This window comes from Pseudophryne corroboree, chromosome 1 (genome assembly GCF_028390025.1).
Source record: "Pseudophryne corroboree isolate aPseCor3 chromosome 1, aPseCor3.hap2, whole genome shotgun sequence".
Taxonomy (NCBI): Eukaryota; Metazoa; Chordata; class Amphibia; order Anura; family Myobatrachidae; genus Pseudophryne; species Pseudophryne corroboree.
In genome coordinates this window covers 351,866,659-351,887,296 of record NC_086444.1, presented here as the reverse complement: position 1 = coordinate 351,887,296, position 20,638 = coordinate 351,866,659, and the positions used below count along the sequence as shown (strand labels likewise).

The 20,638-nt window shown below is 44.7% G+C and overlaps 1 protein-coding gene across 1 annotated transcript in view; it reads left to right on the top strand.

The window, feature by feature from the left end:
* Window positions 1-17,746, top strand: part of LOC135070134 (catechol O-methyltransferase-like) — a 76,216-nt gene extending 58,470 nt beyond the window's left edge. The window contains exons 4-5 of the mRNA XM_063964738.1: window positions 202-333; window positions 16,494-17,746. Coding sequence (XP_063820808.1) covers window positions 202-333; window positions 16,494-16,673 — 312 coding nt within the window. The 3' untranslated portion in view covers window positions 16,674-17,746. The remainder of the gene's footprint in view (window positions 1-201; window positions 334-16,493) is intronic.
* The last annotated feature ends 2,892 nt before the right edge of the window (window positions 17,747-20,638 follow it).

Below are 20,638 nucleotides of genomic sequence, written 5' to 3'. Positions count from 1 at the left end.
TCCCCCACCCCCTAAAATCTGGCTATCCCACTTGCTTCCAATATCATTGTTTAGCACAGTCTATAAAATGTCTTCTATTAATAGCATAGGCTGGCCTACAGAAAAAAGTCAACACTCCTATAGTAAAGTATAGGTATAAATGAAACTACATAAAGTTATAATGTACATATGTCATTAGAATAAAGTCCTCTTATTCTCCAGGTGAAGATACTGCAGGGTTCCACAGAACAGATCATTCCCACACTGAAAACTGAACATGGGCTCCAGCACGTAGACTTTGTATTTATTGATCATTTTGGGAACAGATACACAGCAGACACAAAGTTACTTGAGGTAAGTGAAGGTGCTGAGGCATATATGTCATAGTCTTCCCAGAGATGTTGCATAAAGTGTGTGTAGCCCCTCACACAGGAGCACAGTAACTTCCTGCACAGTGGTGTAAATGTAGACCAACCAGCCTACATGCTGCATTCTGAGACTGATTATAAAGTACATACCTGTCCTTTTTATTCGCAGCGTGTAAGAAATCCTGTAGGCAAAGGTTTTCCCCACAGACAATACACTCATGTACAGAAAGTTTAATGAAGGACTCCACCTTCAATAAAATGTGTTGAAACTCATTTCAGAGAATGCCAAAATATTTTAGTTATGGAAATATGAATGGCCAGGGCCCTAGGCCTCCAAATGAATGGGGGATTTAGATTGTGTGAGTTTTTGCGTAACAAAAAACCTTAAATAATGCAAAACGGTCTGTCCTGGTTCCACCACCTCTCCTACATCCAATATCCTCTCCCTTGTGCCTCCACCTTTGCATCGTGTTTCCTGTGTTGCTTTACTGGTTTCTAGTGCAGGGATTCCCAGGACATACTAACAGTCCAGGTTTTAAGGATAGCCATACTTGAGCACATGTGACTTAATTAGTACATCAGTAATTTTGATTTAACCATCTGTGCTGAAGCATGGATATCACTAATACCTGGACTGTTAGTGTGTTTTGAGGACCGAGGTTGAGAAACACTCCTCTAGTGCCTCACATGTTCTATTTGTGTAGTCACCTCTTCCCTCTTGTCCCTTCAACATTACATCAGGATTCCTGTGTGCTACTCCACCTTCATTTTTATAGTTCCATGTGTCCATTCTCCTTTCACTTAGCTGCTTCCTTTGCTTACGGGATGGCATAATGACAATTACAAATAGAATAAAAATGAAAGAATGCAATTTCAATCCAATAACATGTCAGACAGAAGAATTAAGCCTAGGACACATTAAATGGATCTGAAGGTACAGTTATGCAGAATAAGATGAAAGGATACTGCTAGGGCAAAACACATAGAGTAATGTTTCTGCATGATATGAAAGAGAGGGTATGGTATGCCGGCAGCCGGGCTCCCGGCGACCAGCATACCGGCTCCGGAAGCCCGACCGCCGGCATACCGACAGCGTGGTGAGCGCAAATGAGCCCCTTGTTGGCTCGCTGCGCGTGCCACGCTATTTATTCTCCCTCCAGGGGGGTCGTGGACCCCCACGAGGGAGAATATCTGACAGTATGCCGGCTGTCGGGATTCCGGCGCCGGTATACTGTGCGCCGGGATCCCGACAGTCGGCAACCTGAAGACCACCCGAAAGAGAAATATGGGAGGAAGGAGAGTGAACAGATGTAAAGTAGTAGACCATCTAAAGCAGGCCTGGCCAACCTGTGGCTCTCCAGCTGTTGTAAAACTACCTGTGGCTCTCCAGCTGTTGTAAAACTACAAGTCCCATCATGCCTTGCCACAGTTTTGCTATTGGGCAATGCTAAAACTGTGGCAGGGCATGCTGGGATGTGTAGTTTCACAACATCTGGAGAGCCACAGGTTGACCAGGCCTGATCTAAAGGGACTGGTTAAATGAGAGAGAACAGGCATAATGTTGACAGCTGAGGCCTGGTCTAGATGGGACTGGGTCTGCCGGAGATTCTGGCTACAGTATGTCCGATTTTGACTATACAAATTCCCTTGAACTCTCCCAGAGCCCAGATAGTACAGATTTTGACTATGTACGATTTTGACGGTATCCGGTTGATAGACAATGTCTAGTTAGACAGTCAATAGATAGACACCATATGTTAGACAGACATTAGGTCGACATAAAAAAGGTAGACGGTACAAAAGGTCGACAGGGTCAAAAGGTCGATGTGAAAATGGTCAACATAAAAAAGATAGACAAATTTTTTTTTTTAATTGAACATGTTTTTTTGGACTATTTCATACCTTCTCTATCCATGTCGGTATAGAGTTGGTTATAAACCTTGTGGCGAGCGTATGCCTTTCTACAATTGTCGACCTTCTGATCCTGTCGACCTAATGTCTGTCTAACATATGGTGTCTATCTATTGACTGTCTAACTAGACACTATCTATCTTTTATACCACACCCGATTTTGACTAAGGGGGTCATTCCGACCCCATCGCACACTGCCATTTTTCGCAGCGGTGCGATCGGGTCAGAACTGCGCATGTGCCGGCGCCGGCCGTCGTTGCCTAGCGATCGCCTCTGCCTGATTGACAGGCAGAGGCAGTCGCTGGGTGGGAGGGGGCAGCACAGTGGCGTTTGGCTGCCGTTTTCGGGGTGCGGGCCAGCCAACGCAGGTGTGGTCGGACCGTGCGGGAAGGGGGCCGCAGCGGCCACATGACGTCACTCGCAGCCGCTGCGACCCTGGCAGCTAAGTAACTCCCGGCCAGCCGAAGGAGCTGCGTTGGCTGGGAATTACTTTACAAGTACAAAAGCATTGCCGCTGGACGATGCTTTTGTACTTGTACTTGTGCAGTGGTGCCGGGCCAGACATGCGGGGCGGACTAGCCCTGTGCTGGGCCTTCCCCTGCATGTCTGTGATCGTAGCTCCTACGATCAGGTCGGAATGACCCCCTAGGTGCCAATTTTGTCAGTACTTTGTACCAGATAGTACACTAGATAGTCAAGATTGACTTGCCTGCACAGTCTATCTAGCCTTGCGATACCGACCCCACGGGAGCGCGCATCGGGATCGAATCTGTATCGCAAGCTGCCTAACACCTTGAGATATGCACTAACTTTTCATAAGATTTTGACTATATAGTCAAAATCTTACAGATTTATCTCACCGTGTGTACACACCTTAATGGTGCCCATACATTTGTGCGATGCCCCGCGACGCGACATTGCGGTGCATCGCACCAGCAGTTCAGGTGCGATGAAATCGCACCTGAACTGCCAAAAAGATTACCATGCGATAGGCGGGTGCCCATCGCACATCGCAGTGCGATTTATAGCATGTGTTTCTAGAAACACATGCGATCGCACTGCGATTCGATAAATATGTGCAGCACATAATATCTTGAGACGCGATATTCGACCGTCGTGCCCGCGCATCGCGTCAAAAGGTACTAAAATGTGCATACAATCCTTCGATTTCTCTCACAGATGTGGTCGAAATTGAAGGATAGTACCAATAATCTCATAAGTGTATGGGCACCATTAGAGACAGGATCCTGGTGAGAAGGCCTATGCAGAGTAAGGGACAGTATGGTACAGAGATCAAGAGGTTTATGGGCCTTGATGATGCAGAGGCCTGTATGGAGCTTGGCCTGGTTGCCACGGAGGTCTTGTTTGTCTAAATGCCCAAATGTGAATAAAAGAGCCACTTGAGCAGTGTAAAGTTGATATTACTGATGATAGTATGGTGGCCTAAATGGAGCAAGGAGGCCTCCATGTTGCTGTCTAGTGGACCTGATCCCAGAGCTGTTCACTGTTTAAGATTTCTGGCACCCTTATAACCATTAACAGTATATTCATGCAGTTCTGGCAGGAGGTGGGGAGTCATCTGCACTGCTTCCCATGGATGGCAGCAGCACTGAGCAGTTGGCAGGGCTACTACAAGTTAGTTTAGGGGCCCAGTTGATGATTGGTGATTGCCCAGTGAACTAGACTGCAGATGCAGCCTCTATTATAGGCTTCATGCTGGAGCTGCAGCACTGAGTATACCGATTAATTTGAATGGTGACAGCCATATTGACCGTACCCAACCAACAATAGAAATACCAGCGCCTGATGGAATGGAGTCGGTCAGTCTCAAGCTGGTAGCAGATCCCTCCAGGGTGCCCAGGCAACACAGAAGCTGGCTGGTCACATGTGTATGGAGAAGGGGTGCTTGCAGGAGCCAATGAGCATGGCAGAGAAGAGATGGAGTTGATTGAAATGGTAGTGGCCATGGGTCTTAGTTGTATTGTAATGGATCGAAGTGATGTGGAACAGGAATTCTTTCAGACATATCTGGTCTGGTGGCCAACAGTTCAAAAATAGAATTAAAGTCTACTTCAGGCATTCCCAACCTAGGTCCTCAAGGCACACTAACAGTCCAGGTTTTAATGATATACATGTTTGAGCACAGGTGGCTGATAAGTACCTCTGTTATTTTGATTCAACCATCTGTATGGAAGCCTGGATATCACTAAAACCTGCACTGTTAGTGTGCCTTGAGGACTGAGGTTGGGAATGCCTGGTCTACTTGTCACAGAGGGGGAGATGTATGAAGCTATTAAGAGTGGAGAAGTTGCCTATAGCAACCAGCTTTGAAGTAACATTTATCAAGTGCATTCTATAAAATGAATGGTAGCAGCTGATTGGTTGCCATGGGTAACTTCTCCACTGGTTCACTTCTCCACTCTTTTCAATGCTTTATACATTTACCCCAGAGAGTGGATAGAGCTCTTTTATGGGTGAACCAGTTTGCTTAAGAGTACAACCTATCAGATAATTCAGTGGGTACTAATAACTTGTAAATATTAGTCAGACTGTCTGTTTCGTGCCTCATTGATTTTTAATGGTCCCAGGGGAATTGTTGGGTTATATAGGGCCTAATTCAGGCAATATGCGATCCAACTGCAAAATTTGCTAAAAGGATGCATGCGCATCCGCAGGGCCCATCCTGCGCAAGCGCCTGCATTTCTGCAGGGGGAATGGCACACTCCGTGAATGTTGCGGTGGTGGCGACGGAGAAACGTTGGCCGTGACTGGGCGGCTGCGTGACTCACACGCAGCCATTGCGATCAGAAAAATGGTGGCAGGCACAGCAGGAGGCTACCTCATTTTAGTGATCATGCTGAAATTGTGGTTGCACCGCAATTTTAGTATGGTCTCAGGGGGGGACCATCTGATAGCATGCTGGGCGGCCCCAGCATGTGATCCAAATGTTTGCGCAGAATTTGCAATCCTTACTGAATAGGGTCCTTAGTTAGGAATACTAGTTTGACCCACAACTGGCAGTCTACTGTGCACAGTTCCAAGCCGGGTCAGAACTGGGACAGACCCTATTCGTGGGTCTGCGCCATTCACCCTGCACATGGTTGCAGTGTTAACTCCTCTGCTGGCGCTTGGAGATGGCATCTCCGAGTGCAGATGAGCCGGCTCTCCATGTGGTATGAATGGGACATGAGTCAGATGAACAGAGTTACCCATTCACACTACCCTGTAAGAGATCCTTCCCTTGTTCAACCCAGGTTCCTACCCGGGTTGAAATGTCAAGTCACAGGACCCGTGTGTTTTTTTAAAATGTATAATGGGGGACCCTTTCACATAGAGCCACAACCCAGATTAACCCAACAATAACCTAACTCAAAGTGGCGGTGTGAAAAAGGTATTGGTGTATGTAAGGAACGTTCTCCAAGTGTCAGTCAGCTGTATGCTACTTGAGCTGTCTGTCTGTCTGTTGCCTAGTTCACCTTGAGGTGTAAACCATCCCAAAATCTACCCAGTTTTTCATTTTCATGACTGTCAATACAATGTTATTATAAAACATTAAATAGAATGTAAAAAGAAATTTACAATATATTCGATTTATGTAATGTGACCATCTGCAAAAATGGTCATGTTCTCTCATGAAAGGTTTTTTTTGGAGGACTTAATACACTGCTCAAAAAAATAAAGGGAACACTAAAATAACACATCCTATATCTGAATAGTGCTCCTGTTCCTTCTTGCACAAAGGCGGAGGTAGCGGTCCTGCTGCTGGGTTGTTGCCCTCCCACGGCCTCCTCCACGTCTCTTGATGTACTGGCCTGTCTCCTGGTAGCGCCTCCATGCTCTGGACACTATGCCGACAGAAACAGCAAACCTTCTTGCCACAGCTCGCATTGATGTGCCATCCTGGATGAGCTGCACTACCTGAGCCACTAGTGTGGGTTGTAGGGAGGTCATACAGGCACGTGGAGGCCACACACACTACTGAGCCTCATTTTGACTTGTTTTAAGGACATTACATCAAAGTTGGATCAGCCTGTAGTGTGTTTTTCCACTTTAATTTTAAGGGGGGACTCCAAATCCAGACCTCCATGGGTTAATAAATTTGATTTCCATTGATAATTTGTGTGATTTTGTTGTCAGCACATTCAACTATGTAAAGAACAAAGTATTTAATAAGAATATTTCATTCATTCAAATCTAGGATGTGTTATTTTAGTGTTCCCTTTATTTTTTTTGAGCAGTGTATTTTCTAACCCTCTTTTCAGAGCTCATTACTTAATTTTAATTAGGGGTTTGATATCGCCTAGATAACTACACTTCCATCTGTTCTTGATGGGATTAAGGTAGGAGGACTTCAGTCAAAGTTGTGCACTTTCGTTAGCAGATGAGATATTAATCACCTCTTAATGTGCTAATCCACTCCAATGCACTGACCCTCTCGAATTGAAAATCCGCCAACTACTTTGACCTTAAATTGGCTGCAAAAAAAGAAAAAAAAATTGCTTTGTAATCTTCGGTTTTTGGAGAGGTTTTCTTCCCTCTCATCACTAAGGCGGTGGTAATTTACTGCCAGCTTTTTGGTTCAGAGTTCACTTCACTGCTGTGAAATGAGGAGAGAGTTCAACAAAACAAACAGTGCATCATGCCACCTGCTGGAAAGATGGAGATTACTTTGGCTCAAACAGTAACGCTTATGTAATTTTTCATTGAACATTATATTTCAATTGTGCTATTTACATCCTAATTATTATTATTATTTTTTTAATTATTAGCTACTTAGGGGTATATTTAATAAGAGTCGGATCCATTCTGACATACATTTGTCGGAATGGATGTGACCACCCCTATTGAAAGAGTGGCCAACTCCGACTGTCAGATTTGAGCCTAATCCGACGGTCGGATTTGGCCCGGCGTCCGTGCAGCTGCTGTGTGTCAGGGATGTTATTGATTTTAGAAAAAGCCATTTTCTTAAATAAGCCCTAACATATACCTCACGCCAACCGTCTTCCTTCGCTCCTGCCGCCCTGTGTGATGCATCCTGTGCAGCAGCAGCCGCCTCGCTGAGAGCCGCCCGACGTTGCTGACAGTGGGGATTTCCTCACCGCAGTCAGTGACGCCAGGCGGCTCTCAGTGAGGCTGCTGCTGCACAGGATGCATCACACAGGGCGTCAGGGGCGAAGGAAGCCGGTTGGCGTGAGGTATATGTTGGGGCTTATTAATTTTAGAAAAATACATTTTCTTAAATAACAGCCCTGACACACAGCAGCTGCACGGACGCCGGACCAAATCCGACAGGTTTGGCCAGGTCTTGACAGTGTGAATCCAACTTTTTTAAAAGTCGGATTAACATTGTCGGAAACAGGGCTAAAACCTGTTGGATTTGGTCCCCTTTCCAACAGAAGCACGCGGATCGGCGGCTATTCCACCGATCCACGTGCTTTCCGTCGGCTTTCTGACAAGTCGGATTTTCCGACAAGACCTCAGTTTCCGACAGGTATTGAATACACCCCTTAGTGATATTTATACATTCTTGGTTGCTCATTTATAATGATATTTACAGTTGTTTTACCAATAATAAAGCTGCAGTTTCTTACATAATAATTTATATTACCGAGAAATTTCTGCAAGTAATTTTATTTCTTTAATAATAATAAATATTTATTTTTATAGCATTCTTTCCCACATAGGACTCAAGGTGCTTAACAGAAAGTATGAACATAACACAGTACAGAAACTATGGACATAATAAAGAGGTTTAGCTTTGTGTGAAATAGACCATGGAGCTAAAACAAAGGATGTGGAAGCCCTTTTGGTCCATCGGTTGCAAGAATTAGTCCTCCTACCCATGATGTCGGTCTAGGCGAGGCAGCCATTTTAGGTGCACTACAGGAGATTACACTGCTCAGAGTAGGAGGAAGAGAGATGCAGATGCACACTTCTAGCACTAAGAACACTGATAGTAAACATAATTTAAATAAACTCTCACAATTAAAATGGAGTATAATTGAAGTTCTTAGCACACATTTGCGCAAATATGCGGGCCCATGTACCGCGGCCAGGTGACTTCATCACATGGGTCCCTAACATTCCTAATACAGGTTGAGTATCCCTTATCCAAAATGCTTGGGACCAGAGGTATTTTGGATATCGGATTTTTCCGTATTTTGGAATAATTGCATACCATAATGAGATATCATGGTGATGGGACCCAAGTCTAAGCACAGAATGCATTTATGTTACATATACACCTTATACACACAGCCTGAAGGTCATTTTAGCCAATATTTTTTATAACTTTGTGCATTAAACAAAGTGTGTATACATTTACACAATTAATTTATGATTCATATACACCTTATACACACAGCCTAAGGTCATGTAATACAATATTTTTAATAACTTTGTGTATTAAACAAAGTTTGTGTACATTGAGCCATCAAAAAACAAAGGTTTCACTATCTCACTCAAAAAAGTCCGTATTTCGGAATATTTGGATATGGGATACTCAACCTGTACTCTCACATTATATAAATTTATACAGGACTTACCTCTAAATAGTGCCATTTCAATGTGTGATCTGAAATGCAGGAACCTAGCTAATTAAAACACCTGAGGGTAAATGGGAGGGGTGCCAATACCAGAGGAAGGAAGCCTTGCCTTCCAGTGTACAATATATACACAAATATAGAGGAAAAAAGGGGGGCCTGGACTGCACACTAAAGATTTTATTGTTTTAATTAGCTAGGTTCCTGCATTTCAGATCACACATTGAAATGACACTATTTAGAGGTGAGTCCTGTATAAATTTATATAATGTGATAGTATTAGGAATGTTAGGGATCCATGTGATGAAGTCACCTGGCCGTGGTACATGGGCCCGCATATTTGCGCAAATGTGTGCTAAGAACTTCAGTTATACTCCATTTTAATTGTGAGGAAAAATTATTTAAATAAACTATCAGTGTTCTTAGTGCTAGGAGTGTGCATCTGCATCTCTCTTCCTCCAGCATAGTATTAGAAGCCTCAGTATGATAGCACCTCTTGAAATCTTTAGTATTAGGGTGTGCAGTCCAGGCCCCCCTTTTTTCCACTGCTCAGGGTAGGCAATGCTTGCAACTGATGAGACAGAATGGGAGATAAAATACAGTCGAGAGACTTGAAAGTTCATCCAAACCATGCATTTTCCATTCTACACAGAACAAGAGGTGAGGCAGCTATATTGGTTACAATAGGAGAATAATAAGAATTTACTTACCGATAATTCTATTTCTCGGAGTCCGTAGTGGATGCTGGGGTTCCTGAAAGGACCATGGGGGGGAATAGCGGCTCCGCAGGAGACAGGGCACAAAAGTAAAGCTTTCCGATAAGGTGGTGTGCACTGGCTCCTCCCCCTATGACCCTCCTCCAAGCCAGTTAGGTACTGTGCCCGGACGAGCGTACACAATAAGGGAGGAATTCTGAATCCCGGGTAAGACTCATACCAGCCACACCAATCACACCGTACAACTTGTGATCTAAACCCAGTTAACAGTATGATAACAGCGGAGCCTCTGAAAAGATGGCTCACAACAATAATAACCCGATTTTTGTAACTATGTACAAGTATTGCAGATAATCCGCACTTGGGATGGGCGCCCAGCATCCACTACGGACTCCGAGAAATAGAATTATCGGTAAGTAAATTCTTATTTTCTCTATCGTCCTAGTGGATGCTGGGGTTCCTGAAAGGACCATGGGGATTATACCAAAGCTCCCAAACGGGCGGGAGAGTGCGGATGACTCTGCAGCACCGAATGAGAGAACTCCAGGTCCTCCTTAGCCAGGGTATCAAATTTGTAGGATTTTACAAACGTGTTTGCCCCTGATTAAATAACCGCTCGGCACAGTTGTAAAGCCGAGACCCCTCGGGCAGCCGCCCAAGATGAGCCCACCTTCCTTGTGGAATGGGCATTTACATATTTTGGCTGTGGCAGGCCTGCCACAGAATGTGCAAGCTGAATTGTATTACACATCCAACTAGCAATAGTCTGCTTAAAAGCAAGAGCACCCAGTTTGTTGGGTGCATACAGGATAACAGCAAGTCAGTTTTCCTGACTCCAGCCGTCCTGGAACCTATATTTTCAGGGCCCTGACAACATCTAGCAACTTGGAGTCCTCCAAGTCCCTAGTAGGTGCAAGGCACCACAATAAGCTGGTTCAGGTGAAACACTGACACCACCTTAGGGAGAGAACTGGGGACGAGTCCGCAGCTCTGCCCTGTCCGAATGGACAAACAAATATGGGCTTTTTTGAGAAAAAAACCACCAATTTGACACTCGCCTGGTCCAGGCCAGGGCCAAGAACATGGTCACTTTTCATGTGAGATGCTTCAAATCCACAGATTTGACTGGTTTTAAACCAATGTGATTTGAAGAATCCCAGAACTACGTTGAGATCCCACAGTGCCACTGGAGGCACAAAAGAGGGTTGTATATGCAATACTCCCTTGACAAAGTTCTGGACTTCAGGAACTGAAGCCAATTCTTTCTGGAAGAAAATTGACAGGGCCGAAATTTGAACCTTAATGGACCCCAATTTGAGGCCCATAGACACTCCTGTTTGCAGGAAATGCAGGAATCGACCGAGTTGAAATTTCTTTGTGGGGCCTTCCTGGCCTCACACCACGCAACATATTTTCGCCACATGTGGTGATAATGTTGTGCGGTCACCTCCTTTCTGGCTTTGACCAGGGTAGGAATGACCTCTTCCGGAATGCCTTTTTCCCTTAGGATCCGGCGTTCCACCGCCATGCCAACAAACGCAGCTGCGGTAAGTCTTGGAACAGACATGGTACTTGCTGAAGCAAGTCCCTTCTTAGCGGCAGAGGCCATAAGACCTCTGTAAACATCTCTTGAAGTTCCGGGTACCAAGTCCTTCTTGGCCAATCCGGAGCCATGAGTATAGTTCTTACTCCTCTACGTCTTATAATTCTCAGCACTTTAGGTATGAGAAGCAGAGGAGGGAACACATACACCGACTGGTACACCCACGGTGTTACCAGAACGTCCACAGCTATTGCCTGAGGGTCTCTTGACCTGGCGCAATACCTGTCCCGTTTTTTGTTCAGACGGGACGCCATCATGTCCACCTTTGGTATTTCCCAACGGTTTACAATCATGTGGAAAAAACTTCCCGATGAAGTTTCCACTCTCCCGGGTGGAGGTCGTGCCTGCTGAGGAAGTCTGCTTCCCAGTTTCCATTCCCGGGATGAAACACTGCTGACAGTGCTATCACATGATTTTCCGCCCAGCGAAAAGTCCTTGCAGTTTTTGCCATTGCCCTCCTGCTTCTTGTGTCGCCCTGTCTGTTTACGTGGGCGACTGCCGTGATGTTTTTCCCACTGGATCAATACCGGCTGACCTTGAAGCAGAGGTCTTGCTAAGCTTAGAGCATTATAAATTTACCCTTAGCTCCAGTATATTTATGTGGAGAAAAATCTCCAGACTTGATCACACTCCCTGGAAATTTTTTCCTTGTGTGACTGCTCCCCAGCCTCTCGGGCTGGGCTCCGTGGTCACCAGCATCCAATCCTGAATGCCGAATCTGCGGCCCTCTAGAAGATGAGCACTCTATAACCACCACAGGAGAGACACCCTTGTCCTTGGATATAGGGTTATCCGCTGATGCATCTGAAGATGCGATCCGGACCATTTGTCCAGCAGATCCCACTGAAAAGTTCTTGCGTGAAATCTGCCGAATGGAATTGCTTCGTAGGAAGCCACCATTTTCTACCAGGACCCTTGTGCAATGATGCACTGTTTTTAGGAGGTTCCTGACTAGCTCGGATAACTCCCTGGCTTTCACTTTCGGGAGAAACACCTTTTTCTGGACTGTGTCCAGAATCATCCCTAGGCACAGCAGACGTGTCGTCGGGATCAGCTGCGATTTTGGAATATTTAGAATCCACCCGTGCTGTTGTAGCAGTATCCGAGATAGTGCTACTCCTACCTCCAACTGTTCCCTGGACTATGCCCTTATCAGGAGATCGTCCAAGTAAGGGATAATTAAGACGCCTTTTCTTCGAAGAAGAATCATCATTTCGGCCATTACCTTAGTAAAGACCCGGGGTGCCGTGGACAATCCAAACGGCAGCGTCTGAAACTGATAGTGACAGTTCTGCACCACGAACCTGAGGTACCCTTAGTGAGAAGGGCAAATTTGGGACATAGAGGTAAGCATCCCTGATGTCCCGGGACACTATATAGTCCCCTTCTTCCTGTTCGTTATCACTGCTCTGAGTGACTCCATCTTGATTTGAACCTTTGTAAGTGTTCAAAAATTTTTTAGATTTAGAATAAGTCTCACCTAGCCTTCTGGCTTCAGTACCACAATATAGTGTGGAATAATACCCCTTTTCTTGTAGTAGGAGGGGTAATTTAATTATCACCTGCTGGGAATACAGCTTGTGAATTTTTTCCCATACTGCCTCCTTGTCGGAGGGAGACCTTGGTAAAGCAGACTTCAGGAGCCTGCGAAGGGGAAACGTCTCGACATTCCAATCTGTACCCCTGGGATACTACTTGTAGGATCCAGGGGTCCTGTACGGTCTCAGCGCCATGCTGAGAACTTGTCAGAAGCGGTGGAACGCTTCTGTTCCTGGGAATGGGCTGCCTGCTGCAGTCTTCTTCCCTTTCCTCTATCCCTGGGCAGATATGATCTTATAGGGACGAAAGGACTGAGGCTGAAAAGACGGTGTCTTTTTCTGCAGAGATGTGACTTAGGGTAAAAACGGTGGATTTTCCAGCAGTTGCCGTGGCCACCAGGTCCGATGGACCGACCCCAAATAACTCCTCTTCCTTTATACGGCAATACACCTTTGTGCCGTTTGGAATCTGCATCACCTGACCCCTGTCGTGTCCATAACATCTTCTGGCAGTTATGGACATCGCATTTACTCTTGATGCCAGAGTGCAAATATCCCTCTGTGCATCTCGCATATATAGAAATGCATCCTTTAAATGCTCTATAGTCAGTAAAATACTGTCCCTGTCAAGGGTATCAATATTTTTAGTCAGGGAATCTGACCAAGCCACCCCAGCTCTGCACATCCAGGCTGAGGCGATCGCTGGTCGCAGTATAACACCAGTATGTGTGTATATACTTTTTATGATATTTTCCAGCCTCCTGTCAGCTGGTCCTTGAGGACGGCCCTATCTATAGACGGTACCGCCACTTGTTTTGATAAGCGTGTGAGCGCCTTATCCACCCTAAGGGGTGTTTCCCAACGCGCCCTAACTTCTGGCGGGAAAGGGTATACCGCCCATAATTTTCTATCGGGGGGAACCCACGCTCACACACTTTATTTAATTTATTTAATTTATCTGATTCAGGAAAAACTATGGTAGTTTTTTCACATCCCACATAATACCCTCTTTTGTGGTACTTGTAGTATCAGAAATATGTAACACCTCCTTCATTGCCTTTAACGTGTGGCCATAATAAGGAATACGTTTGTTTATTCACCGTCGACACTGGATTCAGTGTCCCTGTCTGTCTGTGTCGACCGACTAAAGTAAATGGGCGTTTTAAAACCCCTGACTGTGTTTTTGAGACGTCTGGACCGGTACTAATTGTTTGTCGGCCGTCTCATGTCGTCAACCGACCTTGCAGCGTGTTGACATTATCACGTAATTCCCTAAATAAGCCATCCATTCCGGTGTCGACTCCCTAGAGAGTGACATCACCATTACAGGCAATTGCTCCGCCTCCTCACCAACATCGTCCTCCTACATGTCGACACACACGTACCGACACACAGCACACACACAGGGAATGCTCTGATAGAGGACAGGACCCACTAGCCCTTTGGAGAGACAGAGGGAGAGTTTGCCAGCACACACCAAAAACGCTATAATTATATAGGGACAACCTTATATAAGTGTTTTCCCTTCTAGCATCTTTTTTTATATATTTCTAACGCCAAATTAGTGCCCCCCCCTCTCTGTTTTAACCCTGTTTCTGTAGTGCAGTGCAGGGGAGAGCCTGGGAGCCTTCCCTCCAGCCTTTCTGTGAGGGAAAATGGCGCTGTGTGCTGAGGAGATAGGCCCCCGCCCCTTTTTCGGCGGCCTCGTCTCCCGCTCTTAACGGATTCTGGCAGGGGTTAAATATCTCCATATAGCCTCCGGAGGCTATATGTGAGGTATTTTTAGCCAAAATAGGTTTTCATTTGCCTCCCAGGGCGCCCCCCTCCCAGCGCCCTGCACCCTCAGTGACTGCCGTGTGAAGTGTGCTGAGAGGAAAATGGCGCACAGCTGCAGTGCTGTGCGCTACCTTTAGAAGACTGAGGAGTCTTCTGCCGCCGATTCTGGACCTCTTCTTATTTCAGCATCTGCAAGGGGGCCGGCGGCAAGGCTCCGGTGACCATCCAGGCTGTACCTGTGATCGTCCCTCTGGAGCTGATGTCCAGTAGCCAAGAAGCCAATCCATCCTGCACGCAGGTGAGTTCACTTCTTCTCCCCTAAGTCCCTCGTTGCAGTGATCCTGTTGCCAGCAGGACTCACTGTAAAATAAAAAACCTAAGCTAAACTTTTCTAAGCAGCTCTTTAGGAGAGCCACCTAGATTGCACCCTTCTCGGCCGGGCACAAAAATCTAACTGGCTTGGAGGAGGGTCATAGGGGGAGGAGCCAGTGCACACCACCTGATCGGAAAGCTTTACTTTTGTGCCCTGTCTCCTGCGGAGCCGCTATTCCCCCCCATGGTCCTTTCAGGAACCCCAGCATCCACTAGGACGATAGAGAAAAGCACTTCTTGGAGATAAGACATAAAAGGATAATGAGAACAGGGGTGTAGTATTGGATGCCGGCGGCAGGGATCCCGATCGCCGGCATACTGACAGCGTGGCGAGCGCAAATGAGCCCCTTGCAGGCTTGCCACGCTGCGGGCACGATGCTATTTATTCTCTCTCCAGGGGGGTCGTGGACCCCCAAGAGGGAGAAAAAGTGTCGGTATGCCGGCTGTTGGGATTCCGACGCCAGGATCCCGACAGCCGGCAAACTGAAGACCACCCTGTGAACAGGATACCCTCTGTATAATAAATTCAATGTGTTGCTCATCCTGGCCTTGAAAGTACCAGGTGAAGCAGCCATCTCGGGCACACTACATGGCCACAGTGTGCAGGATGAGCAATTCATAGAAGTGTCACATGCAGTGGGAAATTACAGAGAAATGAGAGAAAAGCTGAGGTGGTGCTCATGATGCAGCAGTAAGGAGAGACAGTATGTAACCATATCTGCATAGGGCATTTAGAAATGCAACAGAATGTAAACAGAAAGACATGACCGTTCTAGATTAATATGTTACAAATGGCATAAAGCAGAATGCAATCTTGTACACAACCAGTGAGCAGCATATAGATGAATTCAGCAATTGTGGAAGTCGAGTCCAAATTATAGCAATAGGTGGGTAGGGGATGAGTGGTTAGTTGGGGGTTAAAATGTTAAAAATAAAGTAAGCTAAAGTCCAAATCCAGTTCAGACTCCTGTTTCAACTTGATACTTTATATGATATGCAGGCTTGAAAATGGCAGGCCAAGCCAGTATGTGCAGGCCTTCCAGATGATGCATTTATGTAGGAGATACTGGACCAGCTGGTACAGGGGAGGGAGTGCTTGTACAGTTAGTTCAGCGGGCTAATTCATGGTAAGCCCATTGTAGGCTGACATTTGCAAACAAACTACTCCTTGAGGTGTGGAAAGTGCAGGCAGGCAGAAATGAGAGCATCAGGCATGGAAGATGGAATTACTGTATGTGTGGAGAGATTGTTACAACGCCTTGCTTTAAATTAAGATGCAGACTTGAAATTGTCAGGCCAAGCCTCTGTGTCTTTGACTAAAGCTAGAACAGATTATTAGGTGTGAAATATAATGAAACATTTAGTGGTTGGTTCAATTAGATGTAAGCCAATGGCATAGGAATGCTAAAAGTGGCACATTCACTTACCTTGAACTTACAGATTTGTTTTACGCAGGCCTGTGGGGCTGTAAACCGTATTCTGCGTTCAAGGCTAAAGTGCAGCATTAGCTCACACTTGCTCGCGGGCCAATCTGCCTTACTGCTAACTGAATCAACTCCTTAAGTGAGTTTGATGCATGCAGGTATTCTATTTTAATATATATGTATATATTTTATGTGCATGTCCACCCAGTTAAATATATTAGTACTCATGATATGTCATTGTGCTTTCTTATTTCTTCTCTCCAGAGCTGTGGATTACTCAAGAAGGGATCTGTGTTAATAGCAGACAACGTTCTTTATCCGGGAGCTCCAGATTTCTTAGAATATGTCCGGAACAGTGGCCATTATGATTGCACCAACTTCCCATCTCATGTGGAGTATACAGATAAGGCAGATGCAATGGAGAAGGCAGTGTTCAGGGGATAGTGTTCTAATTAACTCCTAGTGAGAAAAGTGTTGGCTTAATGCATTGTATGTGTTGCAGGTTGTTCAGTACTGCAGCCTAGTAAGACAGATTGATCATTACAGCCTTTCACCAGCTGGAACTGCAAGTTACAATAAGGCTTAAGCGTATGATCTATACAAATGTACCAAAAGCATAATTACATTTTATGAACTAATAAAAATAAAATTAAAAAAAGAGAACAAACAAGACAAACTCTAAGCTTACAGCAGTTATATGACGCTCACAAGCACCGGACTGAATCCTTAGACCAGCATATTACGGCTATTTATACTCTATCAAATGCATGCTCCTAAGAAGTAGTCTCCACTACCTCTGTCCAGTCTTATTTACAGCTCATATATGTCTAGAATTTCAGAAATATTGTTGCAACCCCTCAGACATTGGGGGTCATTCCGAGTTGTTCGCTCGTTGCCGATTTTCGCTATGCTGCGATTTGTTGCTAATTGCGCATGCGCAAGGCACGCAGGGTGCATGCGCTTAGTTATTTAACTAAAATCTTAGCAGTTTTGCTGTGGATCCTGCGGCGCTTTTCAGTCGCACTGCTGATCAGTGAGTGATTGACAGGAAAGGGGCATTTCTGGGTGGTAACTGAGCGTTTTCCGGGAGTGTGCTAAAAAACGCAGGCGTGTCAGGGAAAAACGTGGGAGTGTCTGGAGAAACGGGGGAGTGGCTGGCCAAACGCAGGGCGTGTTTGTGGCGTCAAACCAGGAACTAAACGGACTGAGGTGATCGCAATCTGTGAGTAGGTCTGGAGCTAATCAGAAACTGCAAAGAATTATTTATTAGCAATTCTGCTAATCTTTCGTTCGCTATTCTGCTAAGCTAAGATACACTCCCAGAGGGCGGCGGCCTAGCTGTGCAATGCTGCTAAAAGCAGCTAGCGAGCTAACAACTCGGAATGAGGGCCATTGTTGTATATTACATGCTCTATCTTAATCTTTAAAAGACTATTAAGTGCAAGTGCCTGAAAGCGAGATATTAAGACCCATAGGAGCACAATAACATCTTTTAAATAAATGAATGTGATTCAGGAGAGGTGAGAGTTTCTGGTCAGTTTTGCTGCCAACATATCAGCCAATCCTGCAGGATTATGATTGCGAGAGAGGGAAAAGGGCCCTGCTTGTGAGATAAATGTTCTTACACACACTATGTCCAACATGTTTCACAGGTCTTGAGGTGCATACACACTGTGCAATGTTTGCTCATGTTTTTAACTATATAGTTAAAATTGCAAGAAAAGTTAGCACATATCACACCGTGTGTACACAGTTTACGATACCGATGCGCACTCACATGGGGTCAGTATCGCAAACATAAATAGACTGTGCAAGCAAGGCAATTTTGACTATATTGTGTACAATCTAGTTTCTAGTATAGACAAGATTGTATATAGTCAAATTGCAGGTACAGATAGTCCATATCGGTGGTTCTGGGCTCCGGGTAGTCCAAGGGAAATCACATAATCAAAATCGGCACTTAGTCAATATCTCACCGTGTGTATGTACCTTTAGTTAACTCCAGCTTAATCACGGCATATCATTTTTATATTATATGTGTGTAAGAAATGTCCTTAAACACATTTATAGACTATATTTTACTATGTAGTATATTGGGCCCAAAAGTATTAAGACTTAAAATGAGCATACACTATTCAATTATCTGTCAGATAATCTGTGGTTGGAATGAAAACCTGGTAATGGATTAGAGCAACTGACAATCGACCATTTGCTCCCAAACACTGGAAAAAGGACAACACCTGTCCAGTTTGTATAAATGACAGGTTTTGTCCATTTTGCAGTGTTTTGGAGCAAATGGTCGATTGTCAGTGGCTCTCATCCATTACCAGATTTTTTTTATTCCAACCACAGATTATCTGACAGATGATTGTATAGTGTATGCCCAGCTTTAACCAGAGATAAAGTGGAGACAGATAAAGAGTGATAAAGGACCAGCTAATCTGCTTCCTTGTTGCCATGTCACAGGCTGTGTTTGAACAATGACAGTTAGGAGCTGGTTGGCTGGTCATTTGTCACTCTTTATCCATCTCCACATTATTCCTTATTAAGGCTTAATAAATTTGGCCCATTGTGCCTACCTGTCATCCTTGGGGTCAGTTATGTGGTAATGAGTTGTGCATCTGATGTCCATACTAGCACTTTGACCATAAATAATTTGATTTGGTCCTGAACCACCTATCCATCGCACCCCATGGTCCCGAGGCACACAGTGTGACGACCACTGTCTCTAAATGGGTAAGTAGAAAAAAAAATGAATGAGAAGGGAGCTTGTGATCCAGAGGGGAGCCTCTTTCGCATGCATGTCAAATCTCTGGTTAGAACATCACCTGCTGTATTGCACAAAAAGAGAGACTTATGCTGGCCGTGCACTGAAAAATGTATGAGATGTTCCGACTAATGGGCATAATAAGTGGATTGAACAATTTAGCAGTGCCTCCATAGACTGAATGATGTGTCGGCACAATGTCAAGGTCAGTAAGTGAAATCATCAGAGTGGCTGAGTGACTGAACATGTTTGATGTCTGAACATCAAACCCAATGCAGTTTTCATGTACAGTACATACAGTGAACGATTGCAAAATGGCTGCAGTGGAAGATTATCGTCCAGTATATGGTCAGCTTTATAGACCACACAACAGTTTAATCTGTGGGTCATAGCGTCAGTAATGAAAAATGAACAGACTCAGGACCCACAGAAATTTATCCTGCTCCAATTTGGTTAAACATTATGATGACCACTGTAAAACAAAACAGATTGCCAGTAATGGTCATTACAAGGATAGGACATTTTTTTCAGCTGGTTGGCAGTAGTAACATATGCAAATAAAAATAAGATAGCAATTCTGATGAAGAAAGATTGACCATCCTGGTCTCTTGCGGGTGTGCGGCTCATGAAGATATCACAAGGTAACATGGTTTGGTCCAGGCATGGTTTATTGAAAACAGGTCAAGCTTGTCATCTTTTCACACCTGGCACGTAACAGGCATTTAGTCTATCCAGATTAGTAAAACATCAGCATAGAATACACAATGTTATTTAAACACGTAATTCTGAATATACCACTTGCTGGGGGGCTCAATTTTTTCCACTAACAATCACTTTAAAAACCATTCCTATCTTTATAATCATTGTATCACAGTCTAATTACAATTTAAAGATCTCATTGGCTTGACGTAATAAGAAATATTAGCTGAACTTGAAGTGGAAGGGCCTGGGAAGAAAAATGCATTTTCCATTTGCTTATATCATGAAATTTACTTTAAGGCACATGATAGTTACAAACAGATTTACTTTTAGTGATTGTGAAATAATCTCACATTGTATATGCCTTAGCTGCCAAAGTCTAGTATGGGAACAAGTTCCGGTCTGTTGCAACATTTCATTGCAACTGCAAGCTGATCATTTTGTCAGCAAAGACTTTACACTGCCTTATGTGGCCGTAATAACATTATATATTAATAGCACTAGACCAATAGGCCTGGCACCCGAGGAAATCTTACATTTAATAACCTTGGTGTGAAAGTCTGGGAATGGTGACTAAATAGAGCAGCTGGTTTGAGCAGCTGATGGTTGGTTACAAGGGAGGAGGCTGATAGACAGTTACAAGGGTGACAGTCAATAGGTAGACACCATAAGAGCGGCATGAAAAAGGTTGACTTTTTTTTAAAGAGCGGTTTTCCATGTTTTTACAACTTTTGCTGCATTTACTATCCATGTCACGAAGTATTACCTTAAGTAACCTTGTGGCGAGCCACCGATCCCGAAGTGTGGCGAGCGAAGCTTTTCACAACTCTTGGTGAAACAAAAAAACTTCTTTTGTGTCAACCTTTAAACCATGTCGACCTTTTGACTGTTATCCTTTATAATGTGTATCTCCTGTATCACTCCCGGTCACAATGCTGGCTTT